Source organism: Sturnira hondurensis, unplaced genomic scaffold (assembly GCF_014824575.4).
Source record: "Sturnira hondurensis isolate 20B ecotype Veracruz unplaced genomic scaffold, ASM1482457v3 Scaffold0005220, whole genome shotgun sequence".
Taxonomy (NCBI): domain Eukaryota; kingdom Metazoa; phylum Chordata; class Mammalia; order Chiroptera; family Phyllostomidae; genus Sturnira; species Sturnira hondurensis.
This window is the reverse complement of record NW_028077851.1, coordinates 3,552,533-3,577,206: the sequence shown is the minus strand read 5'-3', so window position 1 is coordinate 3,577,206 and position 24,674 is coordinate 3,552,533. Positions and strand designations below refer to the sequence as shown.

General features: G+C 45.3%; 2 protein-coding genes across 2 annotated transcripts in view; both read right to left on the bottom strand.

The window, feature by feature from the left end:
• The window catches only part of BCLAF3 (BCLAF1 and THRAP3 family member 3), a 49,157-nt gene extending 45,153 nt beyond the window's left edge, over nucleotides 1-4,004 (bottom strand). Inside the window, exon 1 of the mRNA XM_037046356.1 lies at nucleotides 3,903-4,004. The gene's annotated coding sequence lies outside the window, so the exon portion shown is untranslated. The remainder of the gene's footprint in view (nucleotides 1-3,902) is intronic.
• A 14,091-nt stretch (nucleotides 4,005-18,095) lies between these two features.
• The window catches only part of MAP7D2 (MAP7 domain containing 2), an 88,241-nt gene continuing 81,662 nt past the window's right edge, over nucleotides 18,096-24,674 (bottom strand). The window contains exons 15-17 of the mRNA XM_037046355.1: nucleotides 24,119-24,305; nucleotides 21,358-21,633; nucleotides 18,096-19,576 (exon numbers count right to left, since the gene is read on the bottom strand). Of these exons, the coding sequence (XP_036902250.1) occupies nucleotides 21,384-21,633; nucleotides 24,119-24,305 (437 nt within the window). The 3' untranslated portion in view covers nucleotides 18,096-19,576; nucleotides 21,358-21,383. The remainder of the gene's footprint in view (nucleotides 19,577-21,357; nucleotides 21,634-24,118; nucleotides 24,306-24,674) is intronic.

The window sequence follows — 24,674 nt, the reverse complement described above, 5'->3', positions numbered from 1 at the left end:
GAAGAAGGCATAAGAGGGATAAAAGGTAATGGGAAAAATACAATAAATAATAAGCCATTAAATTCTTAAAAAGGATGTTTCAAGAAAGCAGGCTTTTGTGTCAAAAGCTGGACAGAGACCCAATAAAAGGAATGAAAAATGTAAGCAGGAACAACTATAACAGCATAAACAATAAAATAATTTTTTTTTAAAGAAAGAAAAGCCCTGGCTGGTATGGCTCTGTGGATTGAGCCAGGGACTGTGAAGCAAAGGATTGCCAGTTCGATTCCCGGTCTAGGGCACATGCCTGGGTTGCGGGCCAAGTCCCCAGTAAGGGTCACAGGAGAGGCAACCACACATTGAACACGTTTGTCTCCCTCTCTTTCTCCCCGCCCCCTCCCCTTCCTAAAAAATAAATAAATAAAATCTTAAAAAAAAAGAAAAAGAAAAATGTGACCACACAGCTTCAGTGGAAGGGAAGGAGACTGAGAAAGCCAATTAACTCCTTCGAACAGTCTAGCTGGAAGGGGAGGAAAGAAACTGCGTTGCTGGCTGCTGGATGGCAGGGGTCTAAGGGAGTAGCTTCGCTGTTGGTTAAGGAGGGACTATACATGGCTGACACTGAGAATACATTGTAGAATGACAGTAGTAAAAGAGATGCCTCTAGGTCCAATTAGTTTAATGTTTCCTTGATTCCTTCTTATCCCCTCCATATAATATAGTCAATTTCTCCCAGTGTTCCACATCTACATATTACCTTCTTCAATGGTCCAAATTGAATTTTTATTTATTTTTATTTTATTTTTTTAATATTTTATTCATTTATCTTTAGAGGGGAAGGGAAGGAGAGAGGAAGAGAAACATCAATGTATGGTTGCTTCTTGTGCATCGTCGGCTGGGAACTGGCCCCTGCCGGGAACTGGCCCCTGCCGGGAACTGGCCCCTGCCGGGAACTGGCCTGCAACCCAGGAATGTGCCCTGACTGGGAATCGAATGGTGATTGTCTGGTTCACAGGCCCGGGCTCAATCCACTGAGCTACACCAGCCAGGGCTGAATTTATATTTTTATCAGCAGTCCCATTTTCTGTTAATTAAGCAAACAGTGGCTGCCTAGGGACTAGGCACGCCAAGTTGGAAAAGACCTAGTTTATTTTCTGGAGATGCTAAACCTTCAGTAGGTAACAAAAATTACAGGAGTGCCAGTACTAAGTGTGTTACAATTACTGTCTCATTGAATCCTCACACGCCTTTGAGGAAACTGGGATTACCTCCATTTCATAGGTAAAGAAACCAAGCATCAAAAAGATGAACCAATCTGCTCCAATGAAGGACCTGAAACTAAAGTCCCGGTTCTAACATTTCCCCACCTTTCAACTCTACCTTCAGAAAAATGACCCTGAAGGGACTGCCTGGTCATTTCATAGATGCTTAGTCAGTAGAAGTGGCCTTTAGCACACTCCAGTACAGCTGAATCTGGCATCACATCTAAAATTGCTATCGAGACTCAGAAGGCAGCCCTCTAACCTCCTGGACATTCTATAACTTGTAGGACACAAAGACTATGTTTTATTTACTTTGCCCCCAAGGATTAGGTTTTATTTAGCTTTATTATATCTGTCCTCAGCTTTATCTACAGTGCTTTTAAATATTTTCCCCAATGTCTGTGTAAATTCATTCATTCACCTAATTTTATAACTCTGGTATCATTTTTAATGTAATCGGGGGCAGCAGCATAAAACTTCAAATTTAAGGAGTGAAAGAGTTCGGGGACAAAAGGTATCACAAAATAGCCTTTCGAATTTAGATATTTCCTTTAAAAAAATCAAGATGCTGCCCTGGCTGGCGTAGCTCGGTGGATTGAGTGCGGGCCTGCAAACCAGAGTATCGCGGTTCGATTCCAGTCAGGGCACATGCCTGGGTTGCAGGCCAGTTCCCAGCAGGGGACACATGAGAGGCAACCACACATTGATGTTTCTCTCCCTCTCTTCTTCCCTTCCCTTCTAAAGATAAATAAATAACATCTAAAAAAAGTTATGTCAAAAAAAATCAAGATGCTTATGTGCCCTGAAATTTTTATAAGATGACAATAATTAGCAGCCAGACAAAGTATATTTAAATGTACTTTTCCATAAATGCCTCATTTGACCCTTAAAACTACCCTGTAAGAAAGGTAAGGCAAATGTTCTCTAATGTCTAATTCGGAGTTGAGGAAAGTGTCCCTCAGGGAAAAAATGAGTGACTTGTGCAATGTAATCTGATATTCAAGGAAGTCCTGACCTCAAATCTCCCACTGACTCTGCTGATGCTTTTGCCTCATCTAGATAACTTTCTTTACTAAACCAGTAAAAGTGGAATAAAAGATGAGAAACTGAAATGCTATCAACAAATAAGGGGGAGAAAGGATAGCTAGAGGAGACATCTGCACCTGGTTGGAGAGAAACAGAAAGGGCTAAAGTGTTCCTATAGAAATCCTTTAAATGTTGCCTTTAGCTAGGGTGTGGAGAAGGACACCTACAGATTGTTGGTAGGGGTGCAAAAGCGCACATCCTTTCCAGAGGGAAATTGAGCAATTCACAGAAACAGACCAACAATTCTATCACCTAGGAACCTACACTAAGAAAGTAATCATGGATATGCAGATTTACATTTCTCCAACAATGCATTTAAGTAATTAACGACTGGGAATAGCCAACTAAGTAAATTACTGTGGTCATATAAGGGTATGGAGTCAGAAAATAAAAAGGTCACCAAAGAGTATCCACTTGAGAGAAATACATACGTTCACCACTGAAAAGAAAAGGACTGAAGGTCCTTATGCAATCTCATTGACAATTGTTATGCGGGGTGGTTAAACAGTGTATCTTCTCTGTAATTGTATATTTCAGCATTTCTAATAAGACGTTTTAAGGCTTCTAGGGGGTATGGAATAGGGGAACTTTCAAAAGAACATTTTAGTAGCCATTTTTAAAATAACCATTTTAAAAACCATTACCATTAGTATACCATTACCATTAAAATAGCATTGAATTATATATAATATTGTACACCGGAACTTGTTATTAACCAATGCCACCTAAATTTAAAAAGTACCGTTGAAACATAAAGCACTCACGAATCCACACCCAAGCCTATTCTTTTCAAATCCCAGTCTTTCATTCCTACCAGCTGGAATTCAGAAAAACGCTACAACAGTTGCCTCGCCAGAAGTCTGACGAACATTCCCTATTTCTACCTGTAGTTTTTACTTTGCTCCAGAAAAGAAAAGCTGCCCTAAGGGGCAGCTCTTAACAGCATTTTGGTAGGAAAATATTTGGGAAGATAAGTTTCTCTCCCATTTCTTTTCTGCCCTCCCTCCCGAAGGACAAGCCTGTCAATGACTAGCCCAGTTTCCTAATACCCACTAGAGAAGCACAGGAGATGAAGCCGATTTTCACTGTACGTTTCTGAACAGACAAGTTGAACTCTCCAGGGTAAAGAGCAGCCTTCACTACTTATTCTGGAGGAAGATGCCACAGCGCGGCAGGAGTGCCCCTGGAGAAGGACAAAGCAGGGGCTCCTCCGCTCGGGTCGCTCAGGCAACGCGTTCGCGGCTGCATCAGAGACAAGGGCACCGTCCCCGGACACCGCTCCCCGAGTCCCTGTGGCAGACACTCCCAACCACCGGGACCGCAGACTGCCCAACGACGCGGAAGGATCGGAGCCGTGGCAGCAGGTGGCGGGATCACCGAACCTCAGAGAAGGAACCAGCCCTAGGACCAGATGTAGTGACAGGAAAAAACGGTCGCACGGGAGTCCGAGCCTGACCGCGGCATCCTCTCAGCTGCCCCACCCGCCATCCCAAGAACCGCCCTTCCCGGGCGACAGACACGCCTTCCCCGTGGATCGGAGCCTCCACGCCCCCTCCGCCCTGCCGGGCTACTCACCGGTCCGCGAGGTCCAGGTAGCCGACGCCGCCGCCGCCCCCTTCAGCCTCGCCCTTACCACCTCAACCGCATTCAACAGCGGCTGCACCACTAGCCCGGCCGCGAAACCGGAACGACTTCCTTCCGCAACTGCCGCGCCCCGCCCTGGCCCCGCCCACTGTCCGCGACTTTGCGCTGGGCCGCCTTTCCCGACACGGGGCTCTCAAGGCTTTCTCAGCTTGTGTGACCCTCCCGGGCCGCTCCGGCCCAGGCGCCTGCGCCCTCTGCCGTTCTGTCCAGAGCGCGTGCGCCGTCTGCCTCCCGGTCCGGTCCGGTCCGGTCCGCTCCGAAGGAAGGACCGCGTTGGGCGTTGCAGGTGCAAGGGTCCTAGGAGTTGAGGGTTATTAAGGTCTGGAGCTCACCCCTCAGTCAGAGACAGAAGCTTGGTCTCCTAGGCCTTCCAGCCTTGTGCACGTGGGAGCGCAGGAGGCCTTCCAGGCCCTGGGTTGGTCCTCAAAGCCCTTCCAGAGCCATCCCACCTGCACAAGCATCTCTGTGGCCTCCCTCTCTGCCTACTCGATCTGTAACCACTCCCCATGACCTCAAATTAAACTTGTACCCGAAAAAACAAAACCTCCCCTCTGGACCGCCCAAATAGGTTACTGGGACCAACATCTCTCTACCATCAATTCAAAATACCGACTCATTTTTGTCTGCTGTCTTGATTTTTCTCCTCCCACATTCCATCCACCAGCCCCAAAGGTAGTATGTCCTCCCCTCTTGGAGCTTTCTCACTTGCCACTTGGACATACTTTTTACCTCTTTCAGGGTCTGCCTCATCTGGTAGTACCACCTCTCACCTTCCCTGTCACTGTCGTCTACTTAGTACAATAGTTTTCCTCTCCTTCTGAACTACTGCCATCATCCCGAAGAATCCAACACTCATTACTGAGTAGTGTGTTCCTTAATTTCCTCAACCCAGATGACTTATCTCTACTTTCTCCACCCATTCACAGGCGTATGTTCTAGAAAGTCCAGACACTCATCACTTTATACTGCTCCATCTCTAAAATTTTAAGTTTACAAATCCCACTTATTTGGACTCACAATCCTCATCTTGGCAGTCCTGTCTCTCCCTCAGACCCGATGTACTTATTCTTCAAACACCTCAGAGCTCCAACATACTCTGAGCCTTCTACCTGACATAAGCCCATGGTCTTTGACTTTAACATCAAACCACCATCTTAAAATATTCAAGTTATCTGCATTTTCCATCGCTACATCTATGTTTCCAAGCACTGCTTGGGAGGAAAAAGCCAGACTTTATAATCGAACAACGCCACACCGAATTTATAGACACCCACCACAGCAGAGAGTCTCTGTGCCTCTCGGGAATCCTTTTTCATTTACCAGTGATTACTGTTACTAACCGTTACCCCTCATTCTCTTCATGTCCCATACCAATGATATTTTCCTCTCTTTTTTAAAAGATGTTATTATTTATTTATCTTTAGAGGGGAAGGGAAGGAGAGAGGGAGAGAAATGTCAATGTATGGTTGCCTCTCGTGAGTTCCCTGCTGGGAACTGGCCTGCAACCCAGGCATGTGCCCTGACTGGGAATCGAACTGCGGTTATTTGGTCTGCAGGCCCGCACTCAATCCACTGAGCTAAACCAGCCAGGGCCCATCTCATCCTTTAATTTCCTTAAGAATTTCTTGTTTTTTTCCTCAAGATTTTCTTTTTATTTTCAGAGAGAAAGGAAAGGGAAAGAGAAAGAGGGGGAGAAACAGAGATGTGCGATAGAAACATGAATCGGTTGCCTTTCGCCTGCCCCCAACCTGCACTGCAACCCAGGAATGCGCCCTGAGCAAGAAACGAACGCGTGATCTTGTGTAATTTTCAAGCCAGGGCTAAATCCACTGAGTCATATCAGCCAGGGCTCTGTTTGGATTTTAAAGAAAGTCTACCATCTTGCAAAACCATACCAAACTGGTCATAAAATTTCTCTTTTGGATTTTATAGTTTATTCTTTTTATATGTATGCTTATCTATCTATTCCATGATTAGTTTTGTGCACTTCATTTTATATATAGACATCTTTGAACAAGGTGATCTTTGTTCAGACTTATTGGTTAACAGACAGCACAAGTGAATGGCCCTTGTCCTATTTGCTGTCTGCTTGTGTGAATAGGAAGGTTAAGTAGTTAGTGCAAGGTCATATGGGAGAGGAACAAATTTTCCTATGTCCTTTTAAGTTCTTTCTGCTGGTCTAACAATCAGATCAAATTGATATGGGACAGATTAACAAGAGAAAATAACCAAATTTAACTACATACATATGTATGGGAACCCCACATACAAGAGAGTCAGAGACAAAAGGGGAAAAAAAGATATACACGGCATTCTGACATAAGGATGGGGGTAAGACGCCTTAGGGCTTCAGATGGGAGGAAGGTTATTCACAAGATGGTAAGAAGAGCAGATGTTTGGTAATTAAAAGTTTGCGCTGCCCTACAGATAAGTCCAAAAAAGTTATTTCTGGTAATAATTTTTATTAAGGACAAGGCCCCAAATTTAAATTTTTAAGGGAGGGGTTAAAAGTTTCTCATGAGCCCTGACTGGTGTGGCTCAGCGGGTTGGGTTTTGTCCCACAAACTGAAAGACTGCTGGTTCAGTTTCCGGTCAGGGTACATGCCTGTGCTGCAGGCCAGGTCCCTGGTTGGGAGCATCTGGAAGGCAACTGATAGATCTGGGGTGTCAAACTCATTTTCACTGGGGACCACCATCAGCCTCACGGCTGCCTTCAAAGGGCTGAACATAGAGTTCCTTGTCCCTAGTTAAGGAGTAGTTACCTTTATACAGTCCTAAAATTGTGTTCAGTCCTTTGAAGGTAACTGCGAGGCTGATGTGGCCCTCGGTGCAAACGAGTTTGACACCCTTGTGGTAGATGTTCCCCTCTCACATCAAAGTTTCTCTACCTCTCTCTATCTCCCTCCTTTCCCCCTCTCTACAAATAAATAAAATATTTTTTAAAAAACATTTTCTCATGAGCCTGGAGTATCTCTATTGCCTTTAGCTCAAAATAATTCACATGCCAAAAAGGCACATATTGTGGAGGCCTGTTCTGAACTCCTTTAGTCACATAGCCCTCGGTGTGTGTGTGAATAGCACACACACACCCATACACAGAACAAGCCTAAGAGAAATGGACTATTATTTGCCTTTCCATTGACTTTATTTTTCTTTGATTTTTTCATGCAAAGGTAAATCTGCTATAGAATGCCAAGTATGCTTAATACAGGACTCTGTATTAGTAAGAATATATTATGCTACAATAGCAATCCCCAAATCTCACTGGCTTATAACAACAAATGTTTATTCCTCACTTACAGACCCATCATGTGTCAGCTTTGGTTCTTCCATCCGGGCCTCAGGCTGAAGGAATAGACCTTACCTGAGACATTACTGGTGTTATATCAGAAGAAAAGGAGCAGGGACTTCCAGGCAAGATGGAGGCATAGGTAGACACGCTTTGCCTCCTCATGCAACCACAAAAAGAATTACAACTAAATCTCAAAACAACACTCAGAACCATCAGAAAATTGAAATGTATGGAAGTCTGACAACCAAGAATTTAAAGAAGCCACATTCATCCAGCCGGGTAAGAGAGGCGGAGACGGAGAGACTGGGCTGAGAGGTGAGGAGATGTGCGGTGACCTAGAGAGCTGGCGGCGGTGGTGGAACAGTCACTGGCAGCCCCACATTCATGTGTGGTAGATAAAAATCGGGAGGGATACCTTGGGAGTGAGCAGTCCAGAGCCCCAGGCCAGACCGCACAGACCAGGGTTCCAGTGCTGGAAACCCATAACTTCTGAATGTAAAAACCAATTGGGCTTGGAGAAGAAACTGCTGGGTTTTCAGGAAATTCTGCTCAAAGGGCCCGTATAGTCTTAAAACATATGCAAACGAACCCACTCTGGGATTCAACACCAGGGCAACAGCTCCAAGGGGATCAGTGGCATACGGAGAGTGGATGAAGTGACTAGAAATGAGGCAAGTGCCTGGCAAACCCCCAGAAGCCAGGCAGCATCACAGTCCCCCATCAGCCTTCTCCACACACAGAGCCACAGAGCCACAGAGCCACAAAGTGGTGAAGCGGGTTGCCTCACCCTGGTAATTAGCTAAGGCTCCACCCCACACAATTTACAGGTGCCTTTTACAGGGAGTCAAAGCAGCTCCACCTAATACACAGAAATAAACACAGGGAAGCTGCCAAATTGAGGACACAAAAAAATATAGCCTAAAAGAAAGAACAGAACAAACCCTCCTGAAAGAGAACTAAACAAAAGGGAGATAAGCAATCTATCAGATGCAGAGTTCAAAACACTGGTGATCAGGATGCTCAAAGAACTCATTGAGTGTGGCAACCACATAAAGGAACAAATGAAGGTTATGCTAAGTGAAATAAAAATCTACAGGGAACCAACAGGGAAGGGGAAGAAGCCAGGATTCAAATCAATGATTTGGAACATAAGGAAGAAATAAACATTCAACCACAACAGAAATAAGAAACAAGAATTTTTTAAAAAGAGGATAGTATAAGACTCTGGGACATCTCCAAATGTACTAACATTTGAATCATAGGGATGCCAAAAGGAGAACAGGAAGAGCAAGAAATTGAAAACTTGTTTGAAAAAATAATGAAAGAAAACTTCCCTAATTTGGTGAAGGAAATAGACATACAAGTCCGGGAAGCACAGAGAGTTCCAAACAGGTTGAACCCACAGAGGACCACACCAAGACATGTCATAATTAAAATGCTAAAGGTTAAAAATAGAGAATTTTAAAAGCAGCAAGAGAAAAGCAGAGAACTACCTACAAAGGAGTTCCCATCAGACTGTCAGCGGATTTCTCAAAAGAGACCTTACAGGCAAGAAGGGGCTGGAAAGAAGTATTCCAAGTCATGAAATCCAAAGACCTACAGCCAAGATGGCTTTATCCAGCAAAGCTTGCATTTAGAATGGAAGGACAGATCAAGTGCTTCCCAGGCAAGGTCAAGCTAAAGGAGTTCATCATCACCAAGCCCTTATTACATGAAACGTTAAAGGGACTTATTTAAGAAAAAGAGGAGGATCAAAACTATGAACATTAAAAAGTCAACAAACTCACAGCCATCGACAACTAAATCTGAAATAAAAAATAAACTAAGTAAACAAGTAGAACAGAAACAGAATCATAGACATGGAGATCAGTTGGAGGGTTATCAGCTGTGGGAGGGAGGAGAATGGGAGAAAAGGTACAGGGATCAAGAAGCATAAATGGTAGGTACAAAATAGACAGGGGGATGTTAAGAATAGTACAGGAAATGGAGAAGCCAAAGAACTCATATGCACAACTCATGGACAGGAACTAAGGGAGGGATTGCTGCAGGGAAGGGGGTACTGGGTGGAAGGGGGCAAAGGTGGAAAATTGGGACAATTGTAATAGCATAATCAATAAAATATACTTTAAAAAAGAGGAAGAAAAGGATCAAGAGTGGGATCAGGTGCTGTCTTAAAGCTGGGCCCCACCCCCTATGCTGGGGGTAGGGCCCAGCATAAGTTCAACAAAACCTCCGGGGGATCCTGAAGCTCACTCAAGTTTGACAACCTCCTCACTATGGGTTGTATTTCCTGTAAACCAGAGAATAGACATAGAGGCTTGATGAAATTCAGAGTAGTTTAGCCATGGCTGGTGTGGCTCAGTGGACTGAGTGCCAACCTATGAACCAAGGGGCTGCTGGTTCGATTCCCAGTCAGGGCACATGCCTGGGTTGCAGGCCAGGTCCCCAGTAGGGGGTATGTGAGAGGCAACCACACATTGATGTTTCTCTCCCTCTCTTTCTCCTTTCCCCTCTCTCTAAAAATAAATAAAGTCTAAAAAATAATTCAGAGTAGTTTCAAAACTACTAATTCTTAAACCAGGAAGAAAAAAGTCAAATTTAAAAAAAAGAGGGAATCAGACTTTGATAGTGAGTTAGGCCAAATGTCCACTGCTATTGTCATTTTTTGAAGGGACACTGCTTCTGGGGAAACCTGCTCTGACATGTGTTTCCAACTGTCCTAGTGTACAGCTTTCTTTTTAAAATGCTGATTGATGGAAGAATAAGATAATTACATAGGAGCAGGACAAACAGCTTTCTCACCCCTTAAGAAACCTGTTGACCCAGATTTTTGTCATAGTTCTTATATCAATGATTATTAGTGTGTTGGTCATGTCTTCAGCATCTACTTTAGTCCTTGTAACCCAGAATTGTCAGAACCAGGTGTTTTCTTTCCTTAACTACCTGACTTCCGTTTGATTTCTCATTACTGATAGTGACGTGTGATGTATATGAATCCCCTACTTGAACACTGAAAGTGACATGTGTGGCTCATTTTGTATTCCCATTAGACAGCTCTGGTCTAAATCAATCATGGTGTGGCAAAGACAGCTAGCTATCTGCCAAATTACTGTGTTCTCCTTTGCATAATATAGCAGTGTCTTTGGTAAGAAGTAAACCAACGAGGGACTACACATCTCAGTATCCCTTGCATCTAACGGGGGTCATGTGACTAGTCCTTGCCAATGAAATGTGAGCAGAAACGGTATGAGTCCCCTAGAGGCCAAAGTGGAAGCAGTGTCTCTTTCATACCCTTCCCTATTCTGTCGGCTTGATGCAGAAAACCATGATAAGATTGTCAGATGAGGGAGCTAAACGATGGAAGAAGCCTGGTCCCTGAATTACCACTCAGAGAATTATAATAAGGCACATCCATTTGGGACTTCACATGAGGGAGAAAAATACTTATATTGTATTTGAGACATTCTGCATGTTGATGGGGGGAGTCGTTATAGAAGCTAGCATTGCCTTAACCAATACGTGGAATCATCACCTTCCTTTGGCCAGTGATTAGCTTAGCTTAGGGGTCAGTATAAGGCCTAGTATTGGCCAATGAGAAGCAGAAATCTCTGGGAACTTCTGGGAGTTTCCTCCTCCCTGGTGGATAGAGGAAGTAGTACAAGATGCGGTCTGCCACTCACTTCTTCACACCTTTGACCACAGTGGAGTGAGGATGGGATGCTGGTGCCACAGCAACCTTTTTAAGAGCCAAGAGATTCAGAGAAGTGCTACCCAAGAATCCTGATATTCCTGAGGTACTTTTGGAGCTTGTTGTGTATTATGTGTGACTAATAAATACCCTTAATATGAAGCCACTTTGTGCTGTGTGTGGTGGAATCATTCAAACTGGTATAAATATTCTCCATTTAAAAAATTTAATCAACATTGATTTATTGTGGGGCTACTTTGTGACAGGCTGTTCTAGGTGCTGGGGATCCAAAAGCAAACACAAAAACCAGGATCCTTGAGACTGTCATCTCATGACAGAATGTGGGTCTGGCAGAAAGATATACAGATCAGAGGCCATGGATTTTAATCCACAGATTTCCTCAGTGGCAGCTGTGCTTCTTCACTCACAAATATTTACTGAATACATGTGTTGCTGGTAGGAATATGGCAGCCCTATCAGCAGGCTTACAGTGGAGGAGACAGATATTAATTAAAGAGCCAAAGAGCCCTGGCTGGTGTAGCTCAGTGGATTGAGCCCAGGCCTGCAAACCACACGATCAAGGTTCGATTCCCAGTCAGGGCACATGCCTGGGTTGCAAGCCAGTTCCCAGCAGGGGACTCACGAGAGGCAACCATACCTTGGTATTTCTCTCCCTCTCTCTTTCCCTTCCCCTCTAAAGATAAACAAATAACATCTTTAAAAAAAGAGCCAAAGAAATACCTCATCACAAACTGCAATAATACAAAAACATGCAACAAAAGACCTGACCTCCTTATCCATCCCAATTGCAAATAATAACTCCGTAAATTATTTGTCTACTGTCTCTCTTCCCTGCTAGATTGTGGGCTCCAGGAAGGAGAGGACAACACCTAGCTCCATTCTCTGTTGCATCCCGTCCTTAGCAAAATGCTTGGCACAAGGGAGTAGGTATTTGCACATCGTTGTTTAATAAATGAGCCTTTCCTCCTGGGTGACCAAAAAAATCTAACACCAACTTTCTGTGCTTCCAGACGGAAGGTGCAAGTATCATGCTGGACTGAGCAATAGAAAGATAGATCAAATACCCACTGCAGAAGATTCCCAGCAATTTGCAAAGTCAGCAAGAACTTCGGTGAGGGAAGCTGCTTGAGATCAATTGGGAAACTTGCAAAATATAGCCAGGAGTGTAGACCGGCAAGAGCCTCTAGGGACTGGGTATGATTTCCCCAGGCAGGAACTTTGAGGTGTGGTGGGCCAGGGCAAGCATAGGCTCCAAAGGAAATCTTGGGCTTGGAGCCCAGCTGAGTACTTCTTGGCTGTACGTGACCTTGGACAAGGTACTTCATCTATCTTGGTCCTCATGGTAAAGCGAGCAGGGCAACAACAGCGCCTCTCTGAAAGTCGTTCTTAAGGTTAATAGAGAGAACACATGAAGCGTTTAGCACAGTGCCTAGCTGGCTCAGGTCGGGTTCTCCAGGAACAGCCTCAGAGACCAATTAGCATGGAGAAGTACATGGGGAGTGCCAGGAAGTGGAGGAAGCAGAAGGGGGAACTTGGGCTACACTGTGGTCTCAACAAAGGCCTCAGGTGAACCCATAGGGAGCTCTGAAGTTGGGACAGCCCTTCTGAGTTGTCCCACCTGGAGGGAAAGGGCCCGGTTATCCAGTCACTGGATGCAGGCTGCCTAAGTGAGGGTGTTTGACCTTGATGAGACAGCCTCCTTCAGTCAGGGGCAGTTCTCAGAGGGGAACTCTATCAACAAGACTCAGAAACTACCTGCCGCATCTGGAAGGCCAAATACCTCCGTCCTAAAGGGGAGGTACGTCTGGGTGGCACGCTACGACATCCACTACACTAGCACTCAATATGCAGCTTTAAAGCCATTATAGCAGCTGTTTAAAGTTTCCCAAAGCCTGCAGAGGACTTAAAGCTTCCTCATTGCCAAAGGATAACTTCCAAAGGTTCAAAGCATAATTGTGATGTAAATATAGAGTGATCTAAATATATGTGTCAAAAATGTGCTTAACTCATTAAGGAGCAGGATGACAAAGCTCCATGAAGGGAGTGTCTGGGAGCTGACAGTTATGTACATGCCTTTGTAGGTCTACACACAGCAACACACACAGCACACAGATGTTATACACACATATACATTTAGTGGGCGGGGGGGAAATGCTGCAAAGTTAGATACAAAATTGCTTAGCGTCCTACAGGGACAAACACACATAGCCTTCAGAGTTAGCTTTTGTACAGGACAAAGTCATCTGCAACCGTCTAGCTCAAGTGAGTAACTCCAGAGACTGGGTCCTAGTCAATAGCACATGGTCAGTCACAGGAAGTCACATCCCTGAGACCCAGTAGCCCGTCGGGCTGCTTCATCGAGGCCATGATCTGGCAGGGCTTTGACAGAGTGTCCAGTCACTTTTTGGCCTTATTTCCACATTCTGGATAATTTCTTACCACTGGTGAACACTGAACCTCTCATACCAGCTTATTGGGGCTGTCTCTGCACTGGGTGGCTCCCGAAAACACTTCAGAAGGCCAGGTCCACTGAGGAAATGGAATTTATCCTTTCCTCTTAGCGGTACCAGTAAGATTCAGCTTTTGTTCTAGAACAGCCTTTGAGTGGCACCATGGGGACTGCATGGATCCAATAAACTCTTGGCATGTCTACTGCAGATGATCTAGCCCCTTCCTAGCTCTCCCTTTTTTCTTGACCAATTTCTGGTTGTTTCAAAGACGGGCCCAGCCCTGGACAGTGTGGCTCAGTTGGTAAGAGCATCACCCTGTGGCTGAACAGTTGTGGGTTCGATTCTGGGACAGGGCACATCTGGGTTGTGGTGGGTTTGATGCCCGGCCCCAGCATGAATGATCCCTGGTGGAGATGTATGCAGGAGGCAGCTAATTGATGCTGCTCTCTTGCATTGATGTTCTCTCTCTCTCCCTTCCTCTTTCTCTAAAAGCAATGAGAAAGTGTCCTCAGGTGAGGACTAAAAAAGATATGTGTATATATAAAATATAAGTATATATTTTACATCTCCATATAAAAAGATGAGCCCACACACGACTAGGAAAATGTAATTCAAAGAGAAGGACAGGCACCAGAGAGCTGTTGGCGCTAATCTGAAAGAAGTGACTTTAGGTAAAAGGTCAATTCCTTGGGACTCTATTCCTTGCAGTTTTCATTTCCTCTTGGTGAGATAGGCAAAGGCTGCCTTTATGCTTTCTTGGACGTGCAAAAGGCTGGCTGCTGTAGATGCTTCCCCTAATGCCAACCATCCCTGTGCCAATGGGAGCATTAAACGTTGGTATTTCCCAACTGCCCCACAGAAGCTTCTCGTTTGTCCACTTCAGAGCTAAAGGGAGAGGTAGGGAGTAAGCTCGCCTGGAGCAACACCTGAAGCCAATTAGATTCCTGTGCCTTTTGCAAGGTTCCCCTCCGGCTCTCAGGTGTGGAAGGAGTGATTTCTTTCTACAGTGCATACAGTTCCCATTGTCTTGGACCCTGGTCTATACCTTAGGAGAAAGAAACAAAATAGATGGCACTGAAATGCTCTCTCCCTCCTGGTCAACATGGGCCATCTGTCTCAGAAACGTGAGGACAAGTAGAACCAGCCCTCGCCCTCCTGTTCTTATGGTAACGGTTAAAAGCACGTCTCGAGGTTCAGGATTTTAAAAGCGTTTTAAATGTTTCACCCACTCTATGTCTCGCATCACCCTAGAAGTCCCATGCTGAGTATCTGATAAGTGAGCCTGTGTTTGACATTTAATGCAATATTTATGCACAGAGAACGTGAAACAGCACAAAGCAGCCCACATGAATTGGGTTACACACACACACACCGCTAGTTTGACCCATTGGAGAGGGGAGAAGGGGATGTGACTGGTCCAGGGGATACTATTTTCAAACAGGATGTTCTTGCTTCCAGGTACCTGAACTAATGGTAAAGCCAAGCTGTGCTTGTTTGAGGAGATGAATAAATAAGAAATGCTTGCAAAACCATGCCAGTTGAAAATGCTCTAGAATTAAATGGCGGTGATGGTTGCACAATTTTGTGAATACATCAAAGGTGGAGATGTATATGTTAAAAGGGGTAATTTTATGCTATGTGAATGATACCTCAATCTTTTTAAATAAAAGCACACTTACAACTAGGACTCCCCATGGGGGTTCAGGCCCTTCTCGGCTACGAGCACCTGCTCTAGCGAAACACTCCTTGCTCTCAGGGGCAGGAGAGCCTGTCAGCTCTCCCAGGGTTTCCAAAGCTGGGGCCCTAGAGTCAACCCCGGCTCTGCCAAGTAGCACCTTGGCACATAGCCCTCTTCTACCTACCTCATAGCCTGGAGAAGTCTTAGCACCATCTCACGCACAGCAGGAACTCAGGACGTGCCGGCTGTGAAGGTCAATTCCTGGAGAAGCTTAGACCATGTCGAGTAGAAGCCACTGCTTCTCACCTCCTGAGGTCACGGCACATCCTGGGGAGAGGGGGCATCACTTTAGGATCTTTAAAGGCTGCTACCAAGCCTTGTATGTAAAAATTCCCGACTTAAACCTTGAAGCATAATTTGTATCCACACCTTGGATCGCACGCCTGTCTTTCCTGTTCCCTCACTGACTGCTGAGCCCTTACCCCACCCAACCAGAGATGCTAAACTCATCCCCTCAGGAGACCATAAACCCCGTGTTCTCTTTTTACAGGAACAAAAAATTCTTACAACTCTTGGATATGGCGCTGATCTCTATTTCTATTCCAAATTCCATTTCTCTATCAGACCACACTGTTTTTGTTTTGGAGTTTAATCATGCATTTTACTATTGAATGGGGACAATTCTCCTCTTTTAAAACTCCCTTTTGCCCTGGCCAGTGGGCTCAGTTGGTTGGAGCATCGTCTGGTACAGCAAAAGGTTGCGAGTTCAATTGCCAGTCAGGGCACATACCTAAGTTGCAGGTTTGATCCCTGGTTAGGGTGTGTATGGGAGGCAATAGATGTTTCTCACATGGATGTCTCTCTGTCTCTTTCAAATCAATAAACATATCCTCAAGTGAGGATTACAAAAAAAACAACTCCCCTTTAAAAACTTGTAAGTCTCCTAGCTGTCCTTCTTTTTAATTTTTTTTTACAAGAGAACAAATCCATTTTCTTTATTTACTTTTCAATAAATTTAAATCCTTGAGGGGTACACAGGTTCTGTGTCCAATGGCCTTGGCAAGAAGGTTGCTTCGGAATTTATCGCAAACCATGCCAGTGTTTCCACGAGGATGAGTTACCTCCCCCCCACCCCCCACCATTGCTGTGGTTTTGTTCGGTTTGCCACGGGGAGTCACTGTGTTCTTGAACACGTGAACGCATCTCTCACCTAGATGGAATTCAGTTTCATCTTGAGCATAAACACCTTCAATTTTAAGAAGAGCTGTGTGCTCCCTCTGGTTCTGGAGACCCCACTCTGAGCCGAACAAAATGGCCTCCGACCACCACCTTCCAGATGCATTTGTCCTGAGAAAAGTCCGGTTCCCAGCAGCCCTCCCAGTCTCCAAGATGCCAGAAAGAGTGTTTATTTCCTTACATGAACTTCAAAATTATATTCCCAAGTTGTCAAAAAAAATCCCATTGACTGGAACTTCATTTAGTTTATGAATACCGCACAAAGGTGAGGGCCACCTACTATTGGTCTTCTTCGCAAGCATAGGTTTTCCCATTTGGGGACATGGCTTGTCTTTCTATTTACGACTATGCTGATTACCAGTCAAGTTTTAGACATAGCTTGTTATTTCCAGAAATTACATGGGTTTTATTGGGATCTACTTCTTATTTGCTATTAATCTATAAGAAAACTTAACTTTTCTTTTTCTTTTTTAAAAAATGTCAGCTTTTAAAAAAATATTTATTTATCTTTAGAGAGGAAGGGAAGGAGAAAAGGAGAGAAATATCAATGTATGGTTGCTTCTTGTGAGTCCCCCGCTGGGAACTGGCCTACAACCCAGGCATGTGCCCTGACCGGGAATCGAACCTCGATTGTGTGGTTCGCAGGCCCGCGCTCAATCCACTGAGCCACACCAGCCAGGGCTAACTTTTCTTTATTTAGTAGGTGACTCCCCTGTGAAATTATTCTAAGAGTTTTTCAATTTTTTCTCCTGGCTTCCCCCAAAAAAGCCTATACAAAATAAAAATAAAAATAAAAGCCTATCTATATAAGCTTCTCTTTTCTAATGCTTCTAACAGTTCTCACTCCATTTTATTGCATAATTATGCTTCCTGAAGGGGTACTGAAGAGTGGGGATAGAGGTCACCCTGTATTGTGCCCCAAAGCAGTGGGTCTAGAAACAAATTACTTCTTTACATTTGCTTTCCAAATTTAGTTTACCAAAGCCTTTGCAATAGGAAACCTGTACACACTAAGAAAAATTTCGAATGTTCACAAAATTACAATTGCTCTTAGGAATGATTGGCCTCTACTATGACCCTCTGGCCAGGGATCACGATGAAAAAAACTACTTTCAATGCCACTGTCAAAGGCCAGCATATAGAAAAGAGCTCCTCTACTCTTGTGCCCTTGCCAAAGCCTTTGTCTGCAGAGCTAGGGAGGGCTGCGCTGACTGAGCCCCAGCTTTGGAGACTGCCAACCAGAAGTCGCCATGAGCATCGGGACATCTCCATTCTAGCCCTGCGTCCCCCACTCCTGGACCTGGTTGGCGCTGTCTCCCAGGCTGTAGGCAAGCCATGGATTAGATACAACAAGCTGCTCTGGGATTTAGCTTACTGGAAAATAAGGGTCACCATTCCATTATAATTTCGTTTAAACACCAGATTGCTATGGGGAATGTTTTCGTAGGTTACACTAATGTTAACTAGCTAGAAACCCCTACTGGCTGTGGTCTGAAAGTACAGCAACTTTACTGTACTTGGAAGTTCACCGTGTCCTAGGGCAGCTCATCTGTGGAGCTTATTTCCACAGTTGACTTCACTTTCAAGGGACAACAGAAGAATTTTAATGAGTTCGACAGGGAAAGGGCAGCCACGCAAGATCTGGGGGTTTGTTTTCCACGGGGGTTTGAAAAATTCTGGTTTGAGTTCAGCAGATTTCTCCATTGAGCCTACAGAAACCAACAAAACACTAGCACACCATCAGACTCTTCAGTGACCATGTATTTCACAGTAAAGACAATGCGCACACCATGCAGATGAGGCACCACCACATTACAATGATGCTGTGAGGTACAACAGATCACAACAAAGCAGACCTTTCTCAAAAATAAAGCTGCAAGAAGATGGCGAGGCATTTCCTGAAAGCCAGACCATGCTGATTTTCTATGTGCTTGTCATAAAAGGGATCTTCCCCAGCAGTCATCAAGATCAATGGCACTGCATTCCTGGAGGCATATATTTTATTTAGTATATATACATACACAAACATACATAGTTTCCATAACTAACAAAGCTTTAAACTATAGCTGCTTTTGAAAACACGTAAACAAGATGACTATTGACGCTACACTTGCTGGTTGCAAGCCTCAGTCAGAATTATGGATCTTTCCACACTCTTATTGTACAAGTCAAACAAGAGATTCAAAGGAAAGGTCATTTTAAATCAGAAAGTCACATTTCACCACAAGAAATGAAATTAAAAAAAAACACATTATATGGCATAAAATGCAAGAAGTATACATTCTAGTGACATCTGTCCTCTGTTTGGATCTTTTATGTTCAAGTCCATTGCAGTGACACAGTGAGCCCCGTTCAGGGCCCCCTTATTTCACAGTACTGGCATTTTCATCTGTGCTTGTTTTTATTAGAGTTGAGCAAATACAGGAACAAACAAACAAAAGCTTCAGTATTAACAACATGACAATCAACAACCAGCGCATGAGACACAGGATTCATTCAGTCCAAAAGCCACTCAATGGTTTGGAGTGACTAGAGCTCCGAGATTTTAAGGTGCAATATGAAAATGTCCTTTCTAGATTCAGCTGTTCATGTCTATAGGGATATGCATAAGAAAACAGAAATCATTCCACGCTGTTTAATGGCTTCGTTACTCAACCAAACTTACTCCGTTAGCTCCCCAAGGAGTAATGTGGCACAGTGCATTTTTGCAGGTGACTAAGCTTAATAATAAAAGAACACTTTCTTGATAGTAACTTCCACACAGAAACCACAGAGAGCGGGGAGAACCCTCTGGAATTTCTTCTCCCAAACACAGACAGGGAGATATGCAGCCCATGTTCAGTATATATTTAAGTAGAGTCTGCGTAAATGTCTAGAATATTTACAGGGAACGACATCTAAATTATGTGCTCCAACTTTGGGAATAAGAATGGTTACAAGGTGAACTTCCCAGCTGGAATGACTCAGTTGCGGGTGATCACTATGATAACAGAGTAAGTAGTATAGGAAGCACTTCATCAGCAGCTGAAGCTTCTACATTGAACCATGACATGGAGTATCGCTAAAACTTCGCAAGGTTTCTACCAAGAGTGGCCAGTGTTTGACAGACTTAACTAGGAATACGGTTACAATTCGATCTCGGAATTTGGAATCCAGTAGTTAAGGACGACAGAAGTTTCTTCCGAGGGCCAGCAGCTCAAATTTGACTACCAGCAGCTTCATGGCTTCTCGAAACACCACCTGTGTCAATTCACAAACAAACCCTGGTGAGACCAACGAAGACACTGAGTGGCAATTTGTAGCGTCTACTCCCTTACACTAAACCGCTTGCACACTATGAAACTTTCTGCCTTCTTGGTGATTTCATTTTCTTTGGCTCACACACTCTCTCTCAACAAAAGTGCTACAGCATTTCATGTAGGACTATTCTTCCGGGGGGGGGGGGCAAGTTTTCTTTGTGTGAACTGTCCTAAAACTTGCAGGATGTTTAAAGCCCCAAGCTTTGCTTTGCAAAGGCCAGTGCCGCCACTGAGCCACTGCGACAACAAAATCCCTCAACACATTTCCAAACACCCTCCCTCCCCACACCCTCTGCAGGGGTGGTGCCACTTCTGGTTGAGAAGAATTTGAGAACTGGAGTATAAGACAAATGAAAATATACAAGCAGTATGAAGGCAATTATTTAGCCAAGATATTGTTGTTTCTTTTAGGACAGGGATTTTGCACTTCTTTTAGAGATGTAGGACATAGACTCAAGAAGCCAAAGGTTTGTGGATTTCTTGGTCCTTACTGGATAGGGAGGTCAGTGAACTGAAGGGTTCCAGGTATGCCAATAACAAAAGAAAGCTCTTACTAAATCTTGAGCTGTAGGTATGAATGCCCAATAGAGTGCTCACGTGAATGGCTTCTGTTTTTGAAGTGTCCAAGAAGGCAGCGGCTCTTTCAAACCAGAGGTATTCCAAAATGAGCTGCCACGCATACCCTTGTGTGTGTGAAAGGAGCTTTCCCCAGAGCCAAGAGACAGGAACACTAGAATGAGCTGTCTATAGCCGGTAGCTGCGGTCAGGCAGAAATGTCTATGGGACACCGTGACCTCGGCCATGCAGCCTCCCCAACCTGTCTCCTCGTTTGAGAAAGACACAGGTGGGACTAAATCCTATCAGGCAGCGTAGTCCTGCTACAGGAGTGGAGCAGCACCAAACACAAAGTGGCTGAGAGAAGGCTGAGACTATAAAAATGTCTGAAAAGAGAGTAAAGCGGCAGAAAATTGGCATTATGACGTTAAAACAAAATTGATGCTAAATTCTAACTGTGTTTTCACCACTGAAAAGCAAATAAGCCCCAGACTGCAGTCCATCTAATGGAAGGTGTATATAACCAAATCCACAGAAATGCAGAGTGTTTAGAACCCATAGATACAACTTCCGCCAATGAAAAGAGCCTTTAGAAGGACTCTGGCGAGAAAAAAATCACGGGGAAGAAAAGCTTCGGGGCAGGAACTTCAGCTGCCTCTATGTCCCACTCCCTCAGGTATGTTTCCTCCAGGAACAAATATTTGCTTTGGAAGACTCCGGAATGGGTCAATAGAACAGGAAATCACTTGGCTCAACACTCATGGAACGTATACAAATGATTCTGGATAAAATGTGCGATGTTTCTGGGTAAGAACTAGGGGAGAAGTTCATTTCATTAATGCCGCCCCGGATCACTATAGCATTCTCTCTTTGCTTCTAGGTAAGCTCCTAGTTTAGACAGGGGGTGGGTCAAAGTTTTAGGCTTCTCAACACACACACACACACCCTACACAGCAGGGCCGGGTGTGGTGCTGAAGGCTCCCATGTGAAGGATTTACTCGAAATCCATTTCAGTTCCTGTGTGCCTTGCAGTATATACCATATGTTCATATTCATGTTTCCATTTTTCAAATGAAACAGATCATCCAGGAAGCCGAATGATGTTTATCCTACATTCAGGACCCAGCTGGAGAGTTACAGATTTAGACTATCATCAAAAGCCTGTACCTTTCATTAAAGAGCTGCTGTATTCGTCAACAGAAGGTGTTCAGAGTATTTTCTTGGCTGGGACTGTTAAATCCTTCGATCAGGTTTTTATTACAGTCATCCAGGCTGAGATTTTCACTGGATCTCTTGGGGAACATGGGGGGGCCGGTGAAATCTAAGAGATCTTGAAGAGCCCGGGCATTACCAGTTCCGTTTTGGTCCAGAGACACCCCAGGAATCATTTCACTCACTGGTGAAAATTCTGGGATGGAGATAAGCTCTTCTTTTGAAACAGGACTTGGGGGGGGGGGGTGGGTGGCGAGGCAGAGAGAGGGAAGAGGGAGAAGGAGAGGGAGAGACAGACAGACAGACAGATAGAACTATTAATTCTCATATTTTGTTACAGTACTTTTCCTTTCTAGAGAAGATGGCTTTCGAGCCAGAACTTGTAACACACTGTAAAAAATACATGTTAGTTCCCATCTGAGCCGCTGACAGACACAAGGCCTCCATGGATGAGAGCAAGGGAAGGGGGCTGAGCAGGGCTGCGAAGGCTGGGCTCACACTGCCCATAGGAAGGAAGAAAATAAGAACCGCAGCCAGCAGCCTTCTACTGCAGAGAAGCCAAGAACTTCCCAAACCTTTGAAATGGGAAACCCAGACAGAAAAGGCAAATGCTGGAAGTTAAAAGTGAGCTGAGGAAAGGCCCTAATCAGCACAGGGGTTCCAGGGGGGAATGGGGAGGGGCTGGGGGTACTGCCCCTCTCTAGCAGTGCGGCCCTGAGCTGCACTTTTCCTTCCCTGGCCTCAGGTTCCTCTGCTGTAAAATGGGACAAAGTCATTTCTCCCCATCAGGGCTCCTGTGAGAGGGATGTGCTCATGCTGTGGAAGTGTTGGTGCCTGGGGTAATGTTAAGTGCTCGGATTGAGGTTGGGCCATGGTGAACAATGATCCCACTATTCGCCCCACTATTCACCCCACTGTTCACCGGGTCACCTGCAGAAAGAACCTCTCCTACCGCTTCCTCTCCATAGGGAGGCTTCCACTCCACCCCCCTGCCTTGTCTAGCTCCTGCCCAGAGGGCCTGACTCACTCTCTCCCCTTGCCCTAAAAATGGAAAGGCTGCCTGCAGCAACTACCGGCCTAGCTCTGATAGGTGGTGCGTTGCCATTTGAGGGCCCATCATCTGGAGTCTCTTAACAGTCAGAGTAAGGCTGCTACCAGGTTGATCTGCGATTTTTGTCCTTGATAAGTTCTTAGAGAAGAATCTGGAAAAACCCAGTGAACTGTAGAAGCTCAGAGGATCCGTCTCCCTCAGACTGAGCAGCGGCTAACCTAATACCACTTCTGGTGCCGGGGCAAACTGCCTCATTAGCAGACACCGCCACCCCTCATCCATTCCCCCTAGGTTTAAACAACTGGTCAGAGCTTGGGGAGGAGAGAACGCCACAAGCTTGGGTGCACCCTCCTGGAACCACCCCTCTCCAAAGACAGAGGTGGCCACCGGGAAAACTCAGTGCACGCACAAAGCCCCTTCGCTTTTTTGATCCCTGGCTAGTGCCATGTCTCACGCCCTTCCCCCACCCAGAGAGACAGAAAGAGCAAGCTGGCTCAGCACAGGGGTGGGGAGTGGAATGCTATGTGTTAACCTTTAACAGGCTGCAGATGTTTCCCCCTGGGGGCAGAGTGGTGTCAGGGGAGATGGCGTCAAGGGATGAAGAGGCCCTGCTATCAGTTTGCACAGGACTTGCTCTTCTGGTGAAGGGCTGCTGGACCCTGAGTTCTCACACGTTCAGCTCAGGGCCAGGGTGCACAAGCCAGGATATTTACAGTCAGTATGCCCTAGGAAAGACCCTCCGCCCCATGCCCCACCGCCGCCCGAGCTGACAATTCACAGCCAAGGACAGCAGAGTAAACTCTGGGAGAGCTTTGGCATGACACTGTCCGACCCTCCCAACTTGGAGAGCTGCCCCCTATGCCAACAACCCTGCCCGGGGCTCTCTGTTCTGGCGCCACAGCCCCAATCCCATGCTAAGTGAGTTCTCCTTCCTTCTGAGATTTAGTTTGCCACGTGGCGCCATCCACAAACATACCAGTTTAAGAACTCCTTCAGTTTTCAGAATCTGAAAGCAAATTAGTTCCTTTCTCAAGTCTGCAATGACAGATTCATTTAAACCTGAGACATTATACCCCGTGGGCCCTGTTGGTGCCCCTTCACCTACAGATGCACCCATCCCCTGGCTGCAGAGAGAGCTGGCAACTAAGGATTCAGTCACCACCCTTTTTCTGACAATTGCCTTCAGGCCACAGACATTACATTAGTACCCCCCCCTCCACCTCCGAACCCTGACTGGCCCACAGCCCAGGACTGACAGATAAGGGAGGACTGACAGATAAGTGGCGGCATGAGGGCTGTTTGCCTTATCTCCCTTATCTCATTCCAGCCAGTCTGTGATCGGTATTCACCCTCCAGGGCTCCCATGGAACCAGCAGGGACTACATCCTTGCCTAATGACGTTCCCTGCCCCATCCAGTTCCCCGCCCCCTCTGCTTTCCCCTGTGAACTCTCTCCGATAAATCCCAGGCCCTAGACTCGCTGACCCCAGGCTCTGCTTCTAAGGAGTCTAACCCAGGACACTAATGTGCTACTAAGAGCTTCCCTCAATGGCAACCGAACCTACTGGATGTGATCTGGGTGTGTAGAAAACGAAGAGATCAACTACAAGGCAGGGGAGCTATTTGGAAAAGAGATGAGGCTCAAGTGCAAAAGAAACCAACTTACCTGACATCCATAGACTGAACTTCTTCGGCCGAGTGGTCCAGACTGTTCAATTTCCCATCAAGGGTGTCCAGATGAACGGGTCCCCCAACTGCTTTAAGTGCATTGGAGAAAGTGTCTCCGGGGAAAGTTTCTGGGACAGCAGGCTCCACACTATTACCTTCCTGGCAAGTGCTCAATCCATTGATTTCTGATTGAGAACACAAAACCATTCTGTTAATCATAAAATATCTCAAACAATGGAACAACAGAGGAAATATATATATATATATATATATATATATATATATATGTGTGTGTATATAGACTCAATTAATGTAATCCTCTGCTTTAACAACAGTGCAAAATCTTTTGCAAAAAGAATCCCAGGTAATCACTTTGACAGAGGGGGAGGGGAGACAAATGGCATCCCATGACCCAGCCGGGGGACTTGGTGTCATACACTGTACAGGTCCCTGAGCTACAAGACAAAGGAGAAATGTGAGGAGTGACTCTGAGATGGATACACGTTTTCTGACTGGCTGCTGTGAAATATTCCAACCTAAGGAGTTTTAAGTGA